The sequence below is a fragment of the Mycothermus thermophilus genome (genome assembly GCF_041956435.1).
Source record: "Mycothermus thermophilus strain CBS 625.91 unplaced genomic scaffold VTJ04scaffold_5, whole genome shotgun sequence".
Lineage (NCBI taxonomy): Eukaryota > Fungi > Ascomycota > Sordariomycetes > Sordariales > Chaetomiaceae > Mycothermus > Mycothermus thermophilus.
The window spans coordinates 3,403,723-3,423,982 of NW_027191431.1; the positions used below are offsets into that span (position 1 = coordinate 3,403,723).

Here is a 20,260-nt window from a genome sequence, read left to right on the forward strand (position 1 = left end):
CTGCTGTTAGGCCGTCTTGATCAGGGAGCCCTAAATCCCAACTCCGCACCCGAAGTTGGAATCCAAAACTTGGAACGCGATGCAAGTGACGTGACGCAAAGAAACTTGACTGGAATCACGTTGGAATGCCTGAACGATCGGGCAAAAGAAACCTGGAATCGCAATTTTGTGCTTCAACTACCGGTACCTGGGTGTCGGTGACGACCCGGGAGGGGTTGAGCCCTTCCCCGCACCTTCCGGATGAAGGACATGGGTGGATGTAGTGAAGAAAAGAGAACTGGAAGGAATCTGCATGGGATCCATGGATGTTCCTGTTTCTTCCCAGGAGTGCATTTCCCTTTTGTTCCCGACTTTCCTCCTTTTCTCGGGTTTCTCGGGCTACGGAGGAGGTACTTTGTTCCTCCAGCGTCCGTGTCCCAGCCGAGGACCCATTTCGAATCTACCTGTACTACACAATAGACCCCCCTCAACCTTACCAGGTACCTCTCCCCCACTCACACCGTCACACCGCGATCCAGAGACCTCCAGAAATCCCGCGTCACCGATTAGTCCTCCATTCCGGCCTCTAAGCCATGATGGTTTTATTAGAGGATTGTGGGCCGTGTTGACGTCTTGCGTCTTTCATGGGTTCCCTGTTCCGTTTTCCATGCGGTCTCGTCTCTCCATAACTAGTATTCTCTTCTCGCCGACGCTCCTCGACTTCATTACGAGAGTCCGTTCGGCGATGGCATTGGAATCTGCCGAGGCAGCTGACGCTGGGGCGTTGGCTTGGCTTACATTGGCACCGTATCCATGTAGCATCCATCTCTTCGGATGTCCGCATAGAGATCCAAACAATCGGTCAAAACACTCTTCAACGTTCCGATGGTATGTCCTACTCCCTCTCATCGCTGGTATATCCATCATCTGCTAACCAGTTTATAGTTCATGATGCCGGGATTTTCATTTTTCATTTAGCTTCCCATGATGCTCTCTCCAAGGTCGGTGTCCGGCGGCCCAAAGACGCGTCTGCCCCACCAGGCATGCAGTTAGGTCCAGGCGGACTCCGGCCTGCTCGGCCCAAGGTGGGCCGCAAGCTAGGGTCGTGCTGCATGCAGGCTGGCGGCAATGTCAGGCCCAGCCCTAACCGTAGTTAGCCTACCGGCCCGCCCCTCAGCGACCTGGATGCTGGGTCTGACACCAACCCCCTCCATGAGACCACCCGTTCTGTATGTATGTGCATACTTCACGACCGGCGCCAAGGACGTCAACCGGCAGAAAAACCGACACGGCAGGTGTGAAACCAAGACATCCTCTGTCTGCTTTATATCCCATGACCTTCAGGGTTACACAGACGAACAAGTTCAGATTGGCTGCTCGTTTAGGGCTGGTGTCTTGGACTGAGCTGACTCCCACACTGACAGGCCGAACCACGGCACTAACTAGCCCCAACTGTCCAGACAGGCGGTCCAGACAATCAGCCCCCCTGCACGACCGTCGGATCTCATCCTCTGTGTCTCCCACTTACCGCTGCGAATGACCGTCGAACGGGTTGCCTGGGGACTCCCGTGCTGTCAGGGGGTGGAGGACCCAGCAACGTATATAGATCCCTCACATTACCGCGACTGTTGTGCAGTTGGAGTCAGCGGAGCGCTTGGACCCTTCCCTCTCCTGGACCATGATGAGGCTTTCTGAGAACCATGCGTCCACATCATCACTGAATCTCACAATCGTTTTCTTTCTATCTTGTTGATGCGAGTTACCACACCGCCAAGAGAACTGGCCTAGCACCCAGCGGTGCGTGTGTAAGTGTCTTTTTCCTCTCCGAGGGCATTATTTTTATTGGATCGGCCTGCCGCATGTTATATGCATCCTCCCCCCGCGTCCTTGCACAAACCCCAGCAGCAACGGTTCTTACGCTGCTGGTGTTCGGTCAAGTCAGCCTTACCTGCCGGCTGCCAATCTTCCTGGCCTGCCCTCCATCAATTGATCAAAAATTTGGTGCACAAGCAGGCTGGGTCTGGTTCTTGATTGGGTTCTTCGACTGCCTAAGGCCAGTTAGCTAACTCTGTACAAGACCGCGGGGTCACACCTTGTCACAACGTCCATCCAATTTCTGCGCCGCCTTCTAGCTCCCAAGCCCCATCCTGAAAAGCTACCCTTCGCCTCCAGGCCCAGCGCCGAGGTCCGGGCCTATAGGTAGCGCAAGCTCACACACTGACACCCCCAACACAGCAACACTCGGGCCTCGTGCTCCCCCTCAGCATCACACCGATGCCCGCCTTTAGCCTCAGCCGGCGCCCCGACGTCGCTTGGGACGCTTCTTCGCAAAACTTTTCCTCCCATCGACCTCCTGCAGGCAGCTTTTATCTGGTTCTCCCCGGCCTGGCCATTTTGTTTGTTGCCTGCTCTCTAATCTGTCGCCGGCACTCCCTAGGTGGCTTGCAGCTGGTACCTGCGATAGCAGAAAAATATCCAGTCAAGCAGAGTGCTCCTGTTTCTACAAAAAACCAACGGAAAATACTCAGAGCAGATCTCCGCCCGGGACAGGAAAAGCACGAAGTGTGGCAGCGCAAGATACCGGGGTTCCTACCCCTGGATGTTGTACGCAGTCAACTCAAGCCCCCGAAACTGTCTCGAGTCATGGAGAACGACCGGAAAGAGGCTGAAGAAAAGCACTGTTTATGGCCAGAGCTGGGGATATCACGTGCTGTCAGCAGGAGCTCAGAGACGCCGCCGCGTGAGATCTCATCCTCGGAGTCAAGTTTGCCCGTGGTGCCAGGGACGTCGGGGCAGAGTGGGTATTCTAGTACAGATGCGAGAACACTGCACACGCCATGTCCTCGGGAGCAAGTTTTTAACACGGAAATCTCGGTGATGGGGGATCACGTCTGGCATCCTACGACAGGAGACTGGGACCCCGATGGAAACGTTCGAGGAGGTGAAAGTCTAGACTCTGTCGAGGAAGATGAAGAAGCAGCTCGGTCATCCGGAACCAACCTGCCTGGTGACAGTTCAGTGGGGAACTTGAGCACATGGACCCCGAGGCAGTTTTCGCGGTCAATTCTCCCACCGCCCCTGATGCCAGGGGCATTCATTCACGAGTCCTTTCCGTTCGAAAACCGCCGACCGAGCGACGCGGTATCTATCTATCCAATCCTCGGTAATACGGCTATCATCTACCAGCCAAACCAAGACCCTGGCACCGGTTTTTCATCATCGGCGGATGCGATGACCTCAAGCCCTGCGAGCGCTGAAGCTATCATCCCGGATACATCTTACACGAAGAGCATTTCTACTGGGATTCCCATGCCAACCCCTCCAACAAGTGCCAGCACTTCCGCTTCTGCTACTTTTCAAACCGCCCCGATCCCAATCCCAGGTGCAACATCAGCCAGCCGGAATCTCCGAGAGTTTTCCCCGTCGAGTTACCCTCCTAGATCGCCTTCACTTCCACCACCGCCGCCAACAGCTCCGCCAAATTACGTTTTTGTGGGAGGACCGGGCGGGCCAGGCGTCATGCTGCCGCAGCATGAGATGGTAAACATGCAGGGCGAAGTGGTGTCGGTGGTGGACGGGTACGAGAGCGACTGGGTGAGACACACACGGGTTTACGGTGGCGGGCCATGCCTGGCGTGCGCAGCAGCTGTGGCGAGGGATGGAGATCAAGCAGGCGGGTTCTACGGGGAGAACGTCCCGTTGGAAGATAGGAGGCGTAGGTGACGTGCATGTGAGGTAATGGTAGGGGGTGGAACGAGTGCATTTATGACCTAATTGTTGCTGGATCACGCTTTGATCGCTCCTGAGGGGCAACCAGCCCTGCTTGTATGGATAATCATCAACTCGGTGGTGTGCCAGGATATCCAGACAGCTCTTAGACATAATAGACACCATCCTCCCATGGCTTAGGAAGTGGGCGCTGTCTTGCTCATGACCCAAACACAACGCCACCAAGATTGAGTTCAGTATGTTTCTTGTGTGTCCAAGACTCAACTGAAGACTCGTGCCATGGTGCTCATTGTGTTGCTCTGCTGAGCTTTCGGGGGAGTTGGCAATGCTTTTATACGAAATCTCCTCGGAGTATGATAGATTTTGGCTATTAATCGCAGATGCCCCGTGAGCGCCAACGAGCCTTCGTCTCCAGCTGAATAGCTATTATCTCCCTAAGCTAAATGTTTCTTTGCAACTTTGTTCGATGCCTAAGCTGTTCGTGAAAAACGCAAGACGCAGGGAGCAATTAATAGTCGTTTAGCAAGGTGACCTAAGTTGAGATACGGTCATTTGTCAGAGTAACTGGCTGATTACTTAGCCTAGACCTCGTGGGTTGTTCTAGCATGATGTTAGAAATCATGATATTTGTTCCAATAACGATGTATAGTAGAATTCAATTCAAAATATCTGAGCATTTCTTTTCTTTTTTTAATCGCCAGCTTGAACAGGATATCCTCTTTGTAGGGGAGGTGGAGCACAAACGTGGATTTTATCCTGGAAAACCAAACGTCAATGACATGTGACAACCCTATGCTATGCTGGTTGAGAGGCGGCAGCCATGTCCAAATCCCGTCTCATCTCTCAGGTCTTTGAGGAGGCTGTCACTAACATCTTGTCTTGAAATGACTTCTCCAGTGCCCGAGTCATGTCATTCAAGCAGGTGGGGTATTTCGAACTTGTCAACCAAGCCGCAGGAACCACATCCGAACGGTCGAGGTGGCAAACCAAACCTAGATGATCACGAGTCATGTCTTCTGACTCTCGGGTATAGTGGCTATCACATCTCATGAGGTTTAGTCCAGTGACTAGGCATGTACTCGTATATATACGTAAGTGCGGATCGCGTGGTCACAAGCTAGGAGAGAGCAGTAGGGTGAATTGCTCGGATGACAAGGCCAATGGGATACTCGGGTTTGGGACGGCAAGGTCATCAACATAGAAATGACATGCCCACGGAGATGTCATCTGATGTTTTTTTATCCGAGTTGGACGGCTCACAGCCCTTCCGAAGCCCACCAGGGGCATGAATCCAAATGCAAGGGATGAGACGGTCAAGTTTGTCAGGGAATGGCGGCGCAGCGATGTGTTGGCTGTTTGGTTTGTGGGATCCGTCGAACATTTCTGGAATCTTTCCGTGATTGTATCGACTCCACATCACGACTTTGTCCTCCGAAGGGAAGAAACAGAGGAGAGGAGCCAAGAGGAAAAAGCCGTTGGGAACTCTAGGCACCATTCCTGGCTGTTCGTGACGACTTGCCGTCAACACTTGTCCTGTTCCTGGCCAGATATTTTTTGAGTTGCGATCGGCACCAGGGTACTCCGTAAGGTGTCCTGTAAGCACTCGACTGAAAATGGTCGCTCGAGTCGCCTTCTGCGCCTGTGAAAATGAAAATGCAGGCTGCCACGGTTGCAACAGGGCGAGCCAAGAAAACACGTTGGAGGCCACCCGTCAGGGGTGACATGCGGAGGAGGCTAAGGCGCAGAGCGTGTTTCACCATGGGCATCGCCCAGCTTGGGCGAACTTGGTCAAGTCCTGTTAATTCGGGGGAAAATGGTTGGTTTATCAGGTAGAGGCGGGAGGGAGCAAATTCATAGTAGAGGGCGGAATCCACAAACATGATGCGAGAGGAAGAACCGCGTTTGGGCCTCATCGTCTTTTGCCACACCCACCATTTCATGAGGTCGTGTGTTCAGGCCTCTCTGCAGCCGACCGCCGAAACAGAACATCCGTAGCCACGCGATGCAACCTTGTGCGACGGATCCAGGGGGCCCATGCAAGCCGTCGTGGATGACCCAGATCTGAGGCCATGGCTCCCGCTCCAACCTCGTCGGTGGTGTTCTCCGTCAGTGGCCTGTTCCCGACTTTGTGTCCTCCACTAGGCCGTCGATCGTGTGCCGTTTGCGGTTCACTGAGGGTTGGACACCATCGAGCATCGCTGTTTCAGATCCCTTTGTGGGCCCGAACCATTCACCAATCTTGTCCAGAGCCCAATTCGAAACGGACATGCCGACGCCCATTCTGACCTCGTGGGACCCCTTGTTCTTCGGGAGACGGGCTTCATCGCCGCCAAGGCGGCTGCTGCGGGACTCAACGACGAGCTGTCCGATTGTCCTGTTGACCCAGGACTCGGAACGCGGACAGACGGGGCGGATGTAAATCCTGACGGTTAATTCCAGGAAACAAGCTTACGAGCGCATGGGATCTTAAATTGGACGGAAGATCACTCGTCCATGCGAGCGGTGGTGATATCCGTGATTTGGATGTGCAGTTTGAAGAACGGATGCGGCCCTCGAGACTCGAGCGCTCCAGTCGAGGAGAACCCAGCAAAAAAACCCAAGAGTCATCCTCCGCATCGAATGCCAATGAGAAGAAGACCGGGGTTCGGGTTCAAGGCATAGCACAACGAACATTGCAGCTTGGAGGCAGTCAGAAGCAGTTGACCTCAGTGCAACTGCACACTATCCAGCGCAATGCAGGCATTCCATCGTGATGGCTGATCCGATGCTCAAGGCTAAAGGCATCGCGCAAATGGACTTCGCCCTCGGCTCGCATGATGATCAAGTGCGGGCGTTTCCGACGCTCATTGGCTTGCCAGTGGGCAGTCGTAGGGCCACTTCCTAGCCTGTTTGGGACAGGGGAGTGGTGAGCTGGCCCTCGAGCCCGGAGACAGGAACCAAGGCGAGTAACAAAATGACGAGCATTGCTAACAGAAGCCCCAAGAAAATTGGAGAGAATATCTTAAGGAGGAGGCCAATCTTTCTTTGGCTGCTTTGTTCTTTAGCCGTGGCGCCGCTTATGTCATCCAGGTTGCGGGCGGATCAGCACCCTTTCTGATTGGGCCGTCGCAGCAGTTGGTTCCGTGGCAGCCACAGGGGTCCTGGCTTTCCCTTGCTGCGACGAGCTGCCCCTGCCGCCCATCCCCCGTGTCTCCCTGGCCAGTCACGTCGTTCGACGACCACATTCCCCACTCCTCGCTCGTGAGCGAGCGCCAGGCCTTCATCTTCCACTTTGCTCGCTTTCCGAAGTCCCGTCTCCTTCTCCTCTCTCCCTCCTTCTTCTCTCTCCTCCTTGCCCACCAACACACCACCCTTCCTTTTCGCCCTTTCTCTCTTCCCCTCTTCGTGGTGCGTCCAGTGTCGTTTTGCTGTCCGTTGCTACCAAAGTCAAATAATTCTTTTGCTTTGACAGTCTGGAAATTCCGACCAACCGTTAAATCCTGCATTCTCTCGACCCACTGCACACATCTCGACCAGACGCAACCGAAAATCCACAAAAAAAGAGGCATTTGGAAGGCTCGCCACAAAACGCATCGTTTTTAATTATCTTTGTACTTTACTTTCTGCGCACATATCGTTTTTTTCGTCGCTGCTACGTATTTTCGACCTTCTATCGCGCTTTGTCTTTTGACACGCTCTCACGATTCATCTTAATTTCGTCGGCCACCGATCAACAGTCTGCGTTTCCGCGCGCTCTACCACCTCTGCTTCAGCACATCGAAATCGAGGATTGGCCGCATCGCTGGGTAAAACCGCTTTGTGTTTCACGGCCTCAAAAAGCTCCGCTGCCGAGTCCCACTCCAAGTCGTGGTTTCTTTGAATCGCCGGGCTCGACTGGTGCTCCCACAAAGCCCACGGAACAACAGCAACCACAAATCTCGCAGTTACAGCTCGGCCCACTACCGCCGATTCTCGATTCCTCCGCTTCGCCACCGCGTGTTCATCTAGGAAACTGCACCCCAAGCTGCCCCGTCATCCGAAAAACGATCCTCGGGCAATTCGATCGCGCCTTTCCTTCCAACATCACTATTGCGTCCTTGATCCTGCATCACACACGCGCACACTCTCTTCATTCTCACGACATTCATTACCATCCAACCTGCGCATTTGGCGATCGTCATCTGCCCTGCTGCACGCGTCATTTGATTTCAAGTTTTATTCCACGGCAAGGTTTACCATCATCACTTTTTTTCTTCGACTCCCGAAACACCAGATAGATTCTGTGACTCGCCGACCGACGACAGTACTTCTGCCTACTCGACACTCGACATCAATACGAGTATTCTAATTCTTGACCTCAAGGCGTCGCCTCTGTTCACAGCCATCGACCACCACGGCAGCCACCGATACCGAACGTCAAACTTCTCGATCCCGCATCAAAGATTCGCAATGGACGCTGGCAGTCTTGCTCACATGTCTCCCGCTCCCTTCAACCAGGGCCATGGCCTCCCGGCTGTGGGTTCTGGCCTCGCGGCTCGGAGAGGAGGTCAAAACCTCAAGCCGTTGTCGTTTGACGCCTTGAAGGCGCCTGCCGCTGACAACGGTTTGCCTACCCCCCGTACCAGCCGTTCTCACTTGCTGGCTGGTTTGCGCACGGCCCCCAAGACTGCTGCTGCGACCAGTTTCCCGAACCTGCCGTCACCAACCACGCTTGGTCCGCAGTCTCGGAACCGCAACTCCGTGGCTCCCGGTGCTTTCGACAACGCCAACATGTACGGGCCGAAGACGTCGCTGCCGCGCTTTGCCACTCAGCAGCAGCAGCAGCAGCAGCAGCAGCTTCCGCAACAGCAGCAAATGTACAACCCAACTTTGGCCTTTGCTCAGCAGTACACGGCTGAGCAAGTGTTGGCGCCGCCCCAGATCGAGCTCGATGAAGTGCGCGACCAAATCGACCCGACTCTGCACGCTCAGCTCCTGTACACCAATGCGTACTTGACGGAGCAGCAGCAGCGCCTCCAGCAGCAGCTGAGGGCCTTGCAAGCTGCTGCCCAGCAGTTCCAGGGACTGAGTCTGGGCGGCCAGGCCCAGGTCATGCAGCAGACCTATCCCGCCATGTATCAGCAACAGCAGATGCAGGCGCCTCAGGCGATGATGGCCCAGGCTGCGGCTCAACCCGGCTTGTACGCCGTCTACGACCAGGCCACTGGTCAGACAGTGTACATGGACCAGGCACAGGCCTTGAACGCGCAGCTTAACGCGCAACTCAATGCCCAACTTCACGCCCAGCTGAATGCCCAGCTTGCCAATGCGTATGCCAGCGCTCAGCAGCCTGCCGCCCCAACTCCTCGCGTTCAGGTTTCTCCTCCTCCCTCGAATTCTGGCCAGCGCGTGCCCTCTCCGCCCCGTCGTTACGACTCTCCTGCTGAAACCCACACGCCCCTACCGCCCCCCTCGGCCAATGCCTTCCGCCGCGGCCACAAGAAGGCTCCGTCCATGTCAGCCTCCAACAAGAACCAATTGTCCATCTCGACTAACGACGAGCCCATCAAATTCACGGGACCCAAGACTGCCACATTCCCGGCTACGCCGCTTACGTCGGGTTATGGTCCTGGCCAAGCCCGTGCTGGAGAGCACCCCGTGCGCCAACCCCGGAACCCACCGTCGTTGGACGAGCTCAAGTCCAAGCCAACGGCCAAGCATGAGGGGAGCAAGAACTTCGTTGCCCGGACTCGCCGCTCTGCCGTTGATAACCTTGTTCGCGCGGGTCTGGAGAGACGCAAGGAGGCCCGGAGCTCTGGCAGCACCAGCCCTGTTTCTCAGAGCACCGAGGAGGCTGTTGAGACACCTGCCACCGATAACGACAGCGACTCCGGCCGTAGTGGGTCCGGCAGCTTGGTGGATCGTGACGAGTGCAGCCTCCCCAGCTCCAGGACTAGCACCGGCAGCTGGGGTGCGATTGGCTCCGACCGCCCGAGCTCTCGCCAGAAGGCCCACCGCGCTAGCGTGGACACTAACGCGTCTTCGGACTCGGAGAACACGCGGGAGCCTGGCAGCTTCGCCAGCCTGCTCAAGAACAGCAACCGCGCCGCCAAGACCGATGCTGAGGTGCAGCGCAAGGCGGCTCGTCTGGTCCTCACGAGCGCCGAGAAGCGCCGGGTCGCGGCTTAGGCGGCTCTTGGGGTCTGAGGTTGATCAATGGAAGACGTGCTGCTTGGCTGTCGATGACAGTTACGATTACGCCTTTTCTTTCTCTGTTCTTGTGACCAGCTGTGGATTGTGTGGATTGAGTTGCGGTGCTTCTCGTCCTCTCGGCTTCCACAGACTGGTTCTTTCATGACCTTTTCTCTTCGACTCCAACGACAACCTGGACTTGACGTTTATGGAGTCTTTTCTTTTGCACAACAATGAATTGTTTGGGCTGCATTTCTCGGAGCTGTATTTTGTGGGTTTGTTTCTCTTGTTTCTTTGCCATGGCGTCGCCTTTTATCGACATTCTTGTTTCCGAGACGGGCTGTTCTCGCGGGTCCGTCGGTGCCATTGTTGTGCACTTCATTTCTTGACGATTCTTCGTCGCAACTCATGGCAACCTATTCACATCGTGTGAAGAGGGGAACCCAGTCGCCAACACGAGGGCTGTTGTCTCTGTTGAGACTGGCGGCGGTTGGGACTGGGGATGTTGGTCCGGGCTGATGAGGAATGGGATTCGGGAGGTGATGGGAGGCCCTGTAGGGGAGAATCTTGGGTGACGCCTTTCCCGCCCCTGGTACTCTCCACTGCCTTAGGGCCAAGGTTGTGCACATGCTTAGTTTTCAGCTGGATGGAAAAGAATAAGGATTGGGTTTTGCTTTGAGGAACCTTGGTCTTGATTTTGCGCTTGGTTTGCCTGGCTTCTGGAGGAACAGGTTTGGATGACGGGTTGAGATGCCATTATGGCTGCTCTAACCCCAGGCTTCTTGTGACTTCAATTCACTGTGTTAAATATTGCTTCAATGATCTCTTGTGTGTTTTATGTGTCCAATGTGTGTCCTCCGATGTGTGTCGCGTAATAATATGATAGTTATCTCGACAGCGATTACTTTGCGTTGTTGCGAAGGCTGAGTGACCAATACCAGATATCTCCAGCGCAAAGGCGTTAAGGCTAAGGCATGTCTGGGATCCAAGATGCCAGCACTTTGTTATCATCAATTCCCTTTTCCACCAGTTCATTGTGCTTGGCCGGCCTGATTATGCACTCAATGCCACAGGTGACCAAGGCATTCCTTATCCTTTCAGCCTCTTCCCAGGTTCCTTTTCTCCAGTTAGGACAGGCATAGAAGACAAAGAGCTTGAGTTGCTTTGCGAGCCGGATGAACGATGGTTGGACCTGTCCAAATGGGGTGTAAACCCACTCAAACATGTCGGAAGTGTGCGGAAGACGAAGATAGAGGTGCGTCAGGTTAGGGCAGGCTTTGAGGAGCCACATCAAGTCGTGATCAGGCCTGAACCCTCCGTTAATGATCGCAAGCCGACGCAACCGAGGCAGAGTCAGTTGACCATCCAGCTCTGATCCTTTCTCTGCTTCCTCTATATCGTAGTACGTGTTGTAGTAAGCAATGTCTTCGTCGGCAGTATCCTCAACCCCGGATTTTTCAATTACCACACCATGACTTTCCCCCGGCCCTTCGTCAACAAGACTGGCTGCCTCCAAGTTTTGCATCCATGTCGTATCAGGGGGCCACTTGTCGTCCTTCCGATCGTCATAGTCGCTATCTACGTCGTCAAAAGCTCCCTGTTGTTCCAAGTATTCCAGCAGCAGCTTTTGCCTCCGTCCGATACGGTCTCGGGTTAGCAGCGGAAAAATACTGACGGGGCCCCTCAAAACCATGCTTTCAAGGCTGTCCCGCGCGGCGCGGAGGAGAGGGGCCAGATTGGTGATCTCCCCGTCACTGAGGGTTTCATCAAACTGCCAATCGCCATCCGTGAATGATGCGTCGATGTGGCGCAACCTTGGTAGTGATCCGGGCGTGCAGAACCGGAAAGACCGGCCGTAATTCAAGTGGAATTTCAGGGTCTCAAGATTCGGAAGAAGACTTAACAATAAGTCCAGGTGCAGGTTCCGGTCACCCCGTTGGAGGGAGTTCAGGGAGATCCACGACCAGTTTTGGCCGGGCTCATAGGGGAGGGTATCAAGGTACGCCCGCCGGCGTCGGAGGAATGCGGCTCGCAGGCGCCTGTCGCGTGTCGCTTCCTTGTTTTCCTTGCGTGAGCCTGGACAGTCGCCGCTCCGAGCTGCGAAATAGAAAGATCGCACGTTGGCAGCCAGATCTGGGCGTGCGATGAGTGTATTGCCGAGGAGCCACCACCGGTGCTGGCTGGCTTCCACATGGTGGTAGAGGTGTGGAAGAGCAACGACATTGAGACGCCGCGAGGTCAGGCAAAGCGCTCTTAAAGCGGCGAAACGTTGGCTATTGTCTTCACTGGGCCTGCCTTGAGGCGGTAAGACCGGAGGCGGGTCAGAATCACTATGCTGACATGTCCCTAAACAAGGGCCGGTGGCGAGATCGCGGCAAATGAGAGACACAATGGCGTCCAGGATTTCGGTGGGTAGGTCGGAGAGGGTTGCCATGGTGGTGATGGTGCATGGCTAAGGTTCTCATGCGTGAAGAGGTTGAAGCATGAGATTTCTCTGAAGCGTTAGAAGCTCAAATCGGAACGGATGATCGCTAGCTCCGGGTTTAGCCAAGAGTGCTGCCTGGCCTTCGGTTGGTTGAACTAGATTCCGCTCGTGAAAATCCTGAATCATGACTACGACGCTTGGTACCTTTTCAGGACATCTCCGCGACACTCCTGACAACAGGGGGAATATTCTGTGGCACGCCAAAGACGCTCTACAAGGAGCACTGGTTATGACAGCTCTCACGGATACGTTTTTGCTGTCCCATATTAGTCACGTTGAGTTAACACTGTCAACTACCAGTCCTATATCCACATACGTGAGATTATTCATCTTTCGTGATACTGCAAGTTGATCACTGGCGTCGAACGACGCCTCCCCCCATCCATGCTCACCTAGTTGCGTCATGGCACAGGATATCCATGAGACGTGAGAGGTAGCAAGGAACGGATGAAATGCTTCTCTGTGCTCGAGAACATACTTCCGGCATTGAGCCTTCCTTAGACAGCGCCATCATCCGTCAGTTGGATTGAATGGCTAGAGTTGGGGCCCCAGTGGGCTCGATTTTGGCAGTATATCTTTCACCCAGCTTGGTGTCTTTGGATCGAGATGATGGACCCATGCGGTGTCGCTCCACTCTCTGTTGATTCTTCCCCTCCACGCGATGCCCCGGTGTGCAAGATAGTGCCAGTAGGGCCAGCAATTTGTATCCATATTCATAGTCTGTCCTAAATATGGTTCGGAATCATTGGTAGTTACCTATGTGTCAAGTCCTCACGCTGAGCCCCCGGAGAGGGGTAATAACAGCGCCTTGCTCGAATTGAAAGGTATTAAACGCGTTCTAGCAGTTTCTGCTAAAATTGATCCTGATGCCGGGTAGGGGCGGGAAGATCTACCTGGTATGATATCTGAGAGCAGATGATGAGGTCATAGATCGACAGTTCGTTCAGATATGTGGAACCCGACAGGTTCCACGATGTAAGACCTCCTTGATATCAGGTCTCACACCCCTCACCTTATGATGGCACCCCGGCAATTCTTATGGAGATATCTTGCATTGAGGGATATTGACCTCCATCATGATATTCTCCTCCGGCTCTGCGCGTCATAGGTCAGTGACATCACGCTGGCGAGCAAACTTGGCAACCGCCGATGGCATAGAAGGGGGAGCAGACAAGTCGCTCCCCCGAACTGAACTGAGAACCTAATGCCTTGACTTTCGTGGTTTGGTGCACCTGTGCTACTTACATCACCCCTCACACAATGGCACATCGTATCCTCGCCGGTCTGGCGATTCTAAGCGCCCTCGTCAGCGTGAAGGCCGTTCCGATTGTGTCGACCCCGACGACGACCGTCTTCTCTGAGCCCACAGACCTGCCCTCACCATATGCCATCTCTCACACCAACGTCACAGAGCATGGCCCCTTCACAGGGGTGGCTACGACAACTGGTGCCATCTCAACCAATATCTTAGCACCATCCATTGAGCCTGCGCCGCCGCCGCCGCAGATCGTCGAGTACCCTTCGGACGGTCAGTTGCACGGCGACCAGCCAATGCCATTCACACCGAGCGGCGGCATTGGCACCAACGGCTCACTGCCCTTGTACAAGGTTGCTACGGACTTTGACTACCAGTCCATTGCATTGGCGCTCTACCATGAGTGGATTGAGTTGGATTTGTTCCACTGGGGTCTGGCGACCTTCTCGGAGGAGGAATTCGACGCCTACGGCATTAACGCTGAGGACCGCCACTTGCTGCAACACATGGCCGATCAGGAGATCGGGCACGCCAGCGTGTTGGCCAACATGCTGGGACCCAGTGCGCCAAAGCAGTGCACCTACAACTACCCAGTGTCCAACGTGCGGGAGTACATCGACTTCAACCAGAAGCTCACTCGCTGGGCAGAGGCCGGTGTCTACGGCTTCCTCCCTCACCTCAACTCAGGACCGGCTGCCCAGATGCTCCTCCAGAGCATCACGGTCGAAGCACGCCAGCAGATGGTGTTCCGCCAATTTGGGGGCATGTTTCCCATGCCGGAATGGCACACTCCAGGGATTCCTCAGAGCTGGGCTTGGACTCTCTTAGCCCCTTACATATCCTCCTGCCCGGAAAACCAGACACGCCTGATCTGGCAGAACTTCCCGGCGCTGTACATCCTCAACCAGCCCAACGCGGCGCGCATCAATGGCTCTGACGTATGGAATGAGACGACGGGCGGCTGGGCAAACACGCTCTCCACGCAGGGCATCCCCGATGACCAACTCTGCGTCAACTCCAACGAGACCGGGGTGGAATGTTCAGCGGCCATCTCAAGGAACCGGAGCATCCCGCTCTCCTATCCGGGCCGCGAGGTGTTCTTGCACTGGGACGCCCCAGGCCAGCTTGTCGGGCCCAACAACAGCTACGTCACCACCACCAATGTTCAAGAGCCGCGCTTTGCGTTGTGGCTGTCCCAGCTCAACGTCACGTACACGCCCCTGCTGAACGTGAGTCTGGAGCAGCGAACCGCCTATACGATACAGCCCAACGTGTCGACGTGGAAGAACGACCCGGCCGTCAATGGAACCATGTTCTTGGCTCTCACTGATGTGGACCTATTTGTCACGCCGTATAATGTTACCATGGTTAACCCTCATGTGGCAGCGCTGGCGGTGTATCAGGCAGGTTAATGGAGTTGACCATGTCTACGTAGGGTTGGCAGAGGTGACTGCCAAATCACACGATCGGGGAATGAAGTTGGTGGGTGTACAAGGACAGGTGGTCTTTTTCGTGGGGGGACACTTTCGGTGCAGGTGATGAAATATTTAAAAGGGTTCTGGATCTCAAGGTGTAATGATGAGATGCCTCTACACATATGACGTAACGGTATATGGAGTGGTGCTACTTGACAATACCCAGGCGCAATGTCCATCGGTGGATTCAGGACTCCGTATGTGTGTGAAAGCCCCAGTTGTAGCTACACCAGTGTTCGAATTTTATGAATCAGTAATACATACAAGGCCTCAAAGCTGTTTTCTCTATTACCCCGCAAGTTGTGTGGTAAGCAAGCCCTTTCTTCCCACATTTACACTTTAATTACTGCGGCAAACGTTTTTGCAGGTCACCTAGGGCTATACCTCACACTCACATCCCGCGAGATCAAGATTCCCCCGTTCGGCCCGTTGCCATTGCGCACCCTCACCGGCTCCTGTCTTTGCAGGATGATTTCTTCGCTATCCGCATCTGTAGGTGTCCTCGGAAGGGCGTCGCTACTCGACTCGAAGTACTGTTGCTGGTGATGTTGTTGCTGCATCCGCTGTTGTGACTGCGTCCGGCTGTGACCACGTGTATTCTCATGGGACGCCTCGACTTGCGTAATGACGGCGGCAACGGGAGAGTCGGAACGATATGCTCCGTGGATATGATTACTGAGACGACGTTGGTTCTTTCTTGGTTCCCCGGTAGGGCTGTCACTAGGCGCCTTGTCACTCATTTCGAAGTCGTTGTCGTCTATCGCCATGGTAGTTTCGCCGCCTGGCTCGGTGCCCGTGGTAGTTCCTCCACGGCGTGACTTGCGGGCATAACCACCACCTCCGCCGATTGTCTCGGTTCCCATGGGTGTGCGACCACGATAGTAGCGCTGGTTGCCCGGATAGGACGAGTAGCCGGCGGCGGTTGAGTTGAGGCGGAGGAGGCGGCCGACGAGAGGCTTGAGGAAAGAGGCGCACGCCGCGACGATGCCGATGTTGAGTTGGAGGCTGGAGATGCGACCAATGTCAGGGGACCATTACTCCTGCCTGGTTGTTAGGTGGGAAACTTACTTTTCAAAGACGTGGACCCAATAATCGAAGATGTGATCAGGATCACCACCTGTGGTGAGCATGAATACTGCTTTGAGAATGCCGCAGAGAACAGCCCTGGAGTCACGCAGTACGTTAGTTATTGGACATGGTCTTTCGATGAGACAAAGGGTGCTGCAAAGACTAACAGATATCCAAGGTTGAGAATGCCAATCACGTAGAGCTTGACCCGCAGCTTCAGCCTGAGCTTCCAGATAATAGGAACAGGCAGAGCACCAAGGACGACGTCGGTAAAAATGTTGCAAGCTGTCGGAGAAGTCAGCAAACAGGCACCGGGTAGGCAGTTATTAAGCAGTTTCAACCCCGCGGATCACTTACCGATATTCCAATAGGTGAGGGCAAGGAACAAATTAAAGTCGTGGCATCGAGGATCGAAGGGGTTCATCCACTGGAACTCCCACCAACCCGAGTATGGCGTACAGTAGATGAAAAGCCAAGCTATGGCTTGGATCGAGTACGCCACGATAAATGCTGCGGTAATTGTCAGCATTAATGAAACCCGAGGTACCAGGCGAGCCGTTGTTTGTCAGGAAACCCACCGATGACGGCAAACAGAGAGTATCGGTACCACTTGAGATCTTTCTTCAGTCGCAAGAGACTGATAGCCATGGAGATTCTCAGCACACCGAGAGCAACGCCATCGGAGAAGACAGCCTTCCAAAACGTAATGTGTTCCATCTTAATCCGGTCTTCGACAGGTACAACGTAGCCGTGGCGACCTAGGCCATATGGGACTTGGAGGATCAGGCAAATCCATGACATCAGTGCGAGGAGCTATTAGAGATCATGTCTGTTAGTTCATAGTCAACAACTTAAAGAAGACAGCAGTATCTCAGGACTCAAGAGGTTTTTGACCAAGACCCTCGGAATAGCACTTACATAGGCGATGATTATCAGACCATCATCGACTCCGAATGCCCGAACCATGAAAAAACGAACGTAGAGGCGCAAAGAGACAAAGACGAATGCCAGGACATGAAAGGCCCCGACCAGGCCGACGATACGACTAGCATTGCTGGCGTTGACGTACTCTGGTGGGAAACTGGATATGTCGATGGGCGGTGGCCCTGGTGGCATGGCTGACCCGGTGTTGTTGTCCACGCCACTAACGTCCATGGCGTCTGGCTTTGGTCTCTCAAGAGTTGTTTTAAAAGCAGGAGGGATTGGAGGCGGAAGTAGATGAAGACAAAACAAGAAAATACACTCAGGGTATAACAAACAAACAAGAATCAACCAATTGCTTGGGTTATTCAGGACAGTAATAAGAATAGATTAACTGTAAACCAAATGGGGTGTTGTCAAGAATGTACTCCTCAACAGCTCGAAGTATTCTTCTTCCCAAAACCCCCAATCATTCGCCCCAAACCTTCGGAGGTCTGGAACAACATGTCGTGGGTCTCAGGGAAATTTAACGCACATGTAAATGTTTGCTGCTTACTACCCTTCGGGATAAAGGAGAGAAATCCATGATGAAATCTGGACAGGATGAACCTGGATCTGGGGATCTCAGCTGGTGAAACCTGATCTATCCGAAGTGTTCCTGAAGGCTGTTTTGCCGACGGAACCTCTTCCGCCCCCAGTTGCTCGGTGGACATGCTCACCAGGATCAGGAACGGTTCATGGCATGACCAATTCGCAGCCAACGTCGTTGTCTGTTGGGTGTCAGGACACAACATCTTAGCACTAACCGGGCAGGGATGGATTCCTCCTCTGGTTCGGTGGCCTGGTCTGCGTTCCTGGTTCCTGGATCATGGGTCCGCAGGATGTCGGAAGCTGGAGTCGGCTCGCAACCTTAACCAATTTGCTGCCCCTCTGATAATTACCTACCTACGAGAGATGGGATTTTCAAGTGCTGGTCAAGGAGGCAGCCAGGCGAGGCATGCTTTCGACGTTTCTCCGAAGGATGCCATAAGCTCCACTACTACAGTATTATGTGGATAACAGCATTAGAGTTTTCATCTTCACGATAGTAACGCAATCCCACAAACCCTTGTTATTCTTTTCATCTGGTGTTTGGCCGAGTTCTCTTCGCAACATTCTGTCGCTCCTCAATCCTCACGATTTACTTTCCCAAGTCGGCATTCATTGGAGTTCATAGAACATTCGATTTTCAGGGTTACCCCTGGGTTGTTCTCACAAGACAGCATTCCGTAACTCTGTTAAAAGAAGTTGCCTGACTTTGTATCAAGCTCGTAATCGTCCCGAGATGCAGACCCTAGCTCACCTCGCAGCCGGTCTGCCACACGTGTAGGGGTTGTTCCGCCCAAACCTCCTCATCAACCAAGACAGCTTCCTCGAGATTCTCGAACACTGGGCGCTCTCGCATCGCTGTTTCGAATGTTTCAGTACTACTACTACCTCGGTGAAGACTTGACTTCATGCGCTGGGTTGGAAGGAGGATGCCGTGGATGAATCCTTCACTGTTGGCGAACGCCTTTGCCGCAGGCATGCATGTCGGGTCGCTGCCATCGGAATCCGCCCCGGTGCCAGCAAGGGGGACAGGACCAGGGTGGCCGGGGACCAACGGCCTCACTCCCTGGGTAACACCCGGTCGTGGGGAAGACCACGATCCCCCCGGCCAAGTCCGGAGTTAACTAGTGTAATTATTCCCTGCCGGGGGGCATGGCGGTTTTGGCTGATCGGGGCCTTCGCGCTCCCGAAAACAGGAATGAGGTCGTGACGTGATGTTGCAGGAGACGTGACGTGCCTCGAGAGCTGTACTGTGCAGCCACCACGGGAAGTGCCAGAAACACGACCGAAAGAGTCAGGGTGGCTGCCACAAGCCACACCTCACCTAACAAGTTACCTGGTCCGGAACCTGCGGTGCGGAGTGGTCACACTCGGGGAACGCATACGCAAAATGGCGGCTCAGAGCTTCCGGTTGAACCACTTACACAGACGAGTCTTAGTACAGACATACATGCTAAGTATATTCCTCGGCCTGCCTTCCCAACTAACTGCTTCCCGAAGATTTCCTTGTTGGAATACCTTCTTGCATTATGCCAAGGTCATTGATTTTCTAGCCAGAGCAGTATCACCAAACCAACAAACCCCATTCCAATCAGGCGCCGGGTGATTGCGTCGGTGACCGCGGATGGGAAATGCGATCAAGTTGTAGGAAGGTTTATGCAAGACGAAGGGAAGCTGAGTGCGGGGGCGGGGTTTCCAGGTTGTACTCTGCACCCACGGGGCCATTACCTCGTGGCTGTCGTGGCTGAAAGCCCCCCAATACGTCAAGCTCTCAGCTCTGGGTAGAGCCATACTCGGTGGCTACACATCAAGTCACCTGTGCCATACTCGGGACCAATAGCTGGCCACAAGGGGGTCGCTCAGCTATGCAACTACTCCGACTTGCGTTGACGCTTGTCTCGACATGGCAACGATCACAGTTCTGCTGTTGCCGTCGAGCGTCATGGTGACGATTCCTCAGCTCTCCTCTTGCTTGATGGCTTCACGTTGCGGGGGAATGGTCGATAATGGCTTCTGTGATAAGGCTTCCCAGAACATCGAGAAAGGAGGGAGCCGGCGGGGGCAGCGCTGGAGATTGCCCAACGACTGGTGCCTATGGTTAGGTACCTGATGTTGACGTGCTTGTCAATGGGTAACAGCGTTCACCATGCCGGCAACAGCATGAAATGATCGACGCATAAAAGGGCCATCGTCGCCCGGCGTGAACATGAATAATTCACACTATCCAGAAGCTCCCTAAACCCGCAGTCATCAACACAATTTCATCAAAGCTTGAACAAAGCTCTCCACCATTACCCCATCCCCTCAACGCTGTTCAGCTGGGAATCAGTTCAAGATGCCCAACGTCGTAACTTTTGGTGACCTTCTCGTCTCTATGACGACAGAGTTCGAACATCGCTGGAGCAGCCTCGGCACCACTGCGTCTCGCCGCGGCGCCTTCTGGCATCCCAAGGTTAACGGCGGCTTGCGCCCCCTTGGGGACTTGGTTGTCGATCGCATTGGCGATATCAACAACAACTTTGCCACTCTCCTGGTTGGAAACGCTTCTGATAGTAGCGCTGTTCAGGATCCCGTGCGCTACGAGCGTAAGTCCCTATGATTGTTTTTTTT

General features: G+C 54.2%; 9 protein-coding genes across 9 annotated transcripts in view; 5 read left to right on the forward strand and 4 right to left on the reverse strand.

Annotated features, from left to right (window-relative positions):
• Positions 1–1,022: 1,022 nt before the first annotated feature.
• On the forward strand, positions 1,023–3,702 carry VTJ04DRAFT_8333 (uncharacterized protein; the record flags this gene model as incomplete). The annotated part of the gene is made up of 6 exons (XM_069366759.1): positions 1,023–1,064; positions 1,137–1,212; positions 1,404–1,433; positions 1,768–1,784; positions 2,057–2,164; positions 2,215–3,702. The coding sequence occupies 6 exons, from the start codon at positions 1,023–1,025 to the stop codon at positions 3,700–3,702; spliced, it is 1,761 nt and encodes a 586-aa protein (XP_069217661.1).
• Positions 3,703–5,814: 2,112 nt separating this feature from the next.
• VTJ04DRAFT_8334 (uncharacterized protein) lies at positions 5,815–6,168 on the reverse strand (the record flags this gene model as incomplete). Its single annotated transcript, XM_069366760.1, has 2 exons — positions 5,815–6,082; positions 6,161–6,168. The coding sequence occupies 2 exons, from the start codon at positions 6,166–6,168 to the stop codon at positions 5,815–5,817; spliced, it is 276 nt and encodes a 91-aa protein (XP_069217662.1).
• A 292-nt stretch (positions 6,169–6,460) lies between these two features.
• On the forward strand, positions 6,461–6,657 carry VTJ04DRAFT_8335 (uncharacterized protein; the record flags this gene model as incomplete). Its single annotated transcript, XM_069366761.1, has 2 exons — positions 6,461–6,532; positions 6,607–6,657. 2 exons carry the CDS (start codon positions 6,461–6,463, stop codon positions 6,655–6,657), a joined length of 123 nt encoding a protein of 40 aa, XP_069217663.1.
• A 1,479-nt stretch (positions 6,658–8,136) lies between these two features.
• Positions 8,137–9,855, forward strand: VTJ04DRAFT_8336 (uncharacterized protein; the record flags this gene model as incomplete). Its single annotated transcript, XM_069366762.1, has 1 exon — positions 8,137–9,855. The coding sequence occupies one exon, from the start codon at positions 8,137–8,139 to the stop codon at positions 9,853–9,855; it is 1,719 nt and encodes a 572-aa protein (XP_069217664.1).
• A 163-nt stretch (positions 9,856–10,018) lies between these two features.
• VTJ04DRAFT_8337 (uncharacterized protein) lies at positions 10,019–10,240 on the reverse strand (the record flags this gene model as incomplete). Its single annotated transcript, XM_069366763.1, has 1 exon — positions 10,019–10,240. One exon carries the CDS (start codon positions 10,238–10,240, stop codon positions 10,019–10,021), a length of 222 nt encoding a protein of 73 aa, XP_069217665.1.
• Positions 10,241–10,825: 585 nt separating this feature from the next.
• VTJ04DRAFT_8338 (uncharacterized protein) lies at positions 10,826–12,292 on the reverse strand (the record flags this gene model as incomplete). Its single annotated transcript, XM_069366764.1, has 1 exon — positions 10,826–12,292. One exon carries the CDS (start codon positions 12,290–12,292, stop codon positions 10,826–10,828), a length of 1,467 nt encoding a protein of 488 aa, XP_069217666.1.
• A 1,311-nt stretch (positions 12,293–13,603) lies between these two features.
• On the forward strand, positions 13,604–15,010 carry VTJ04DRAFT_8339 (uncharacterized protein; the record flags this gene model as incomplete). The annotated part of the gene is made up of 1 exon (XM_069366765.1): positions 13,604–15,010. The coding sequence occupies one exon, from the start codon at positions 13,604–13,606 to the stop codon at positions 15,008–15,010; it is 1,407 nt and encodes a 468-aa protein (XP_069217667.1).
• A 431-nt stretch (positions 15,011–15,441) lies between these two features.
• Positions 15,442–17,296, reverse strand: VTJ04DRAFT_8340 (uncharacterized protein; the record flags this gene model as incomplete). Its single annotated transcript, XM_069366767.1, has 6 exons — positions 15,442–16,078; positions 16,142–16,237; positions 16,309–16,426; positions 16,499–16,651; positions 16,720–16,954; positions 17,060–17,296. 6 exons carry the CDS (start codon positions 17,294–17,296, stop codon positions 15,442–15,444), a joined length of 1,476 nt encoding a protein of 491 aa, XP_069217668.1.
• A 2,689-nt stretch (positions 17,297–19,985) lies between these two features.
• VTJ04DRAFT_8341 (uncharacterized protein) overlaps positions 19,986–20,260 on the forward strand; it is a gene marked incomplete at both ends in the record, with an annotated part of 2,429 nt that continues 2,154 nt past the window's right edge. The window contains one exon of the mRNA XM_069366768.1: positions 19,986–20,235. Coding sequence (XP_069217669.1) covers positions 19,986–20,235 — 250 coding nt within the window. The remainder of the gene's footprint in view (positions 20,236–20,260) is intronic.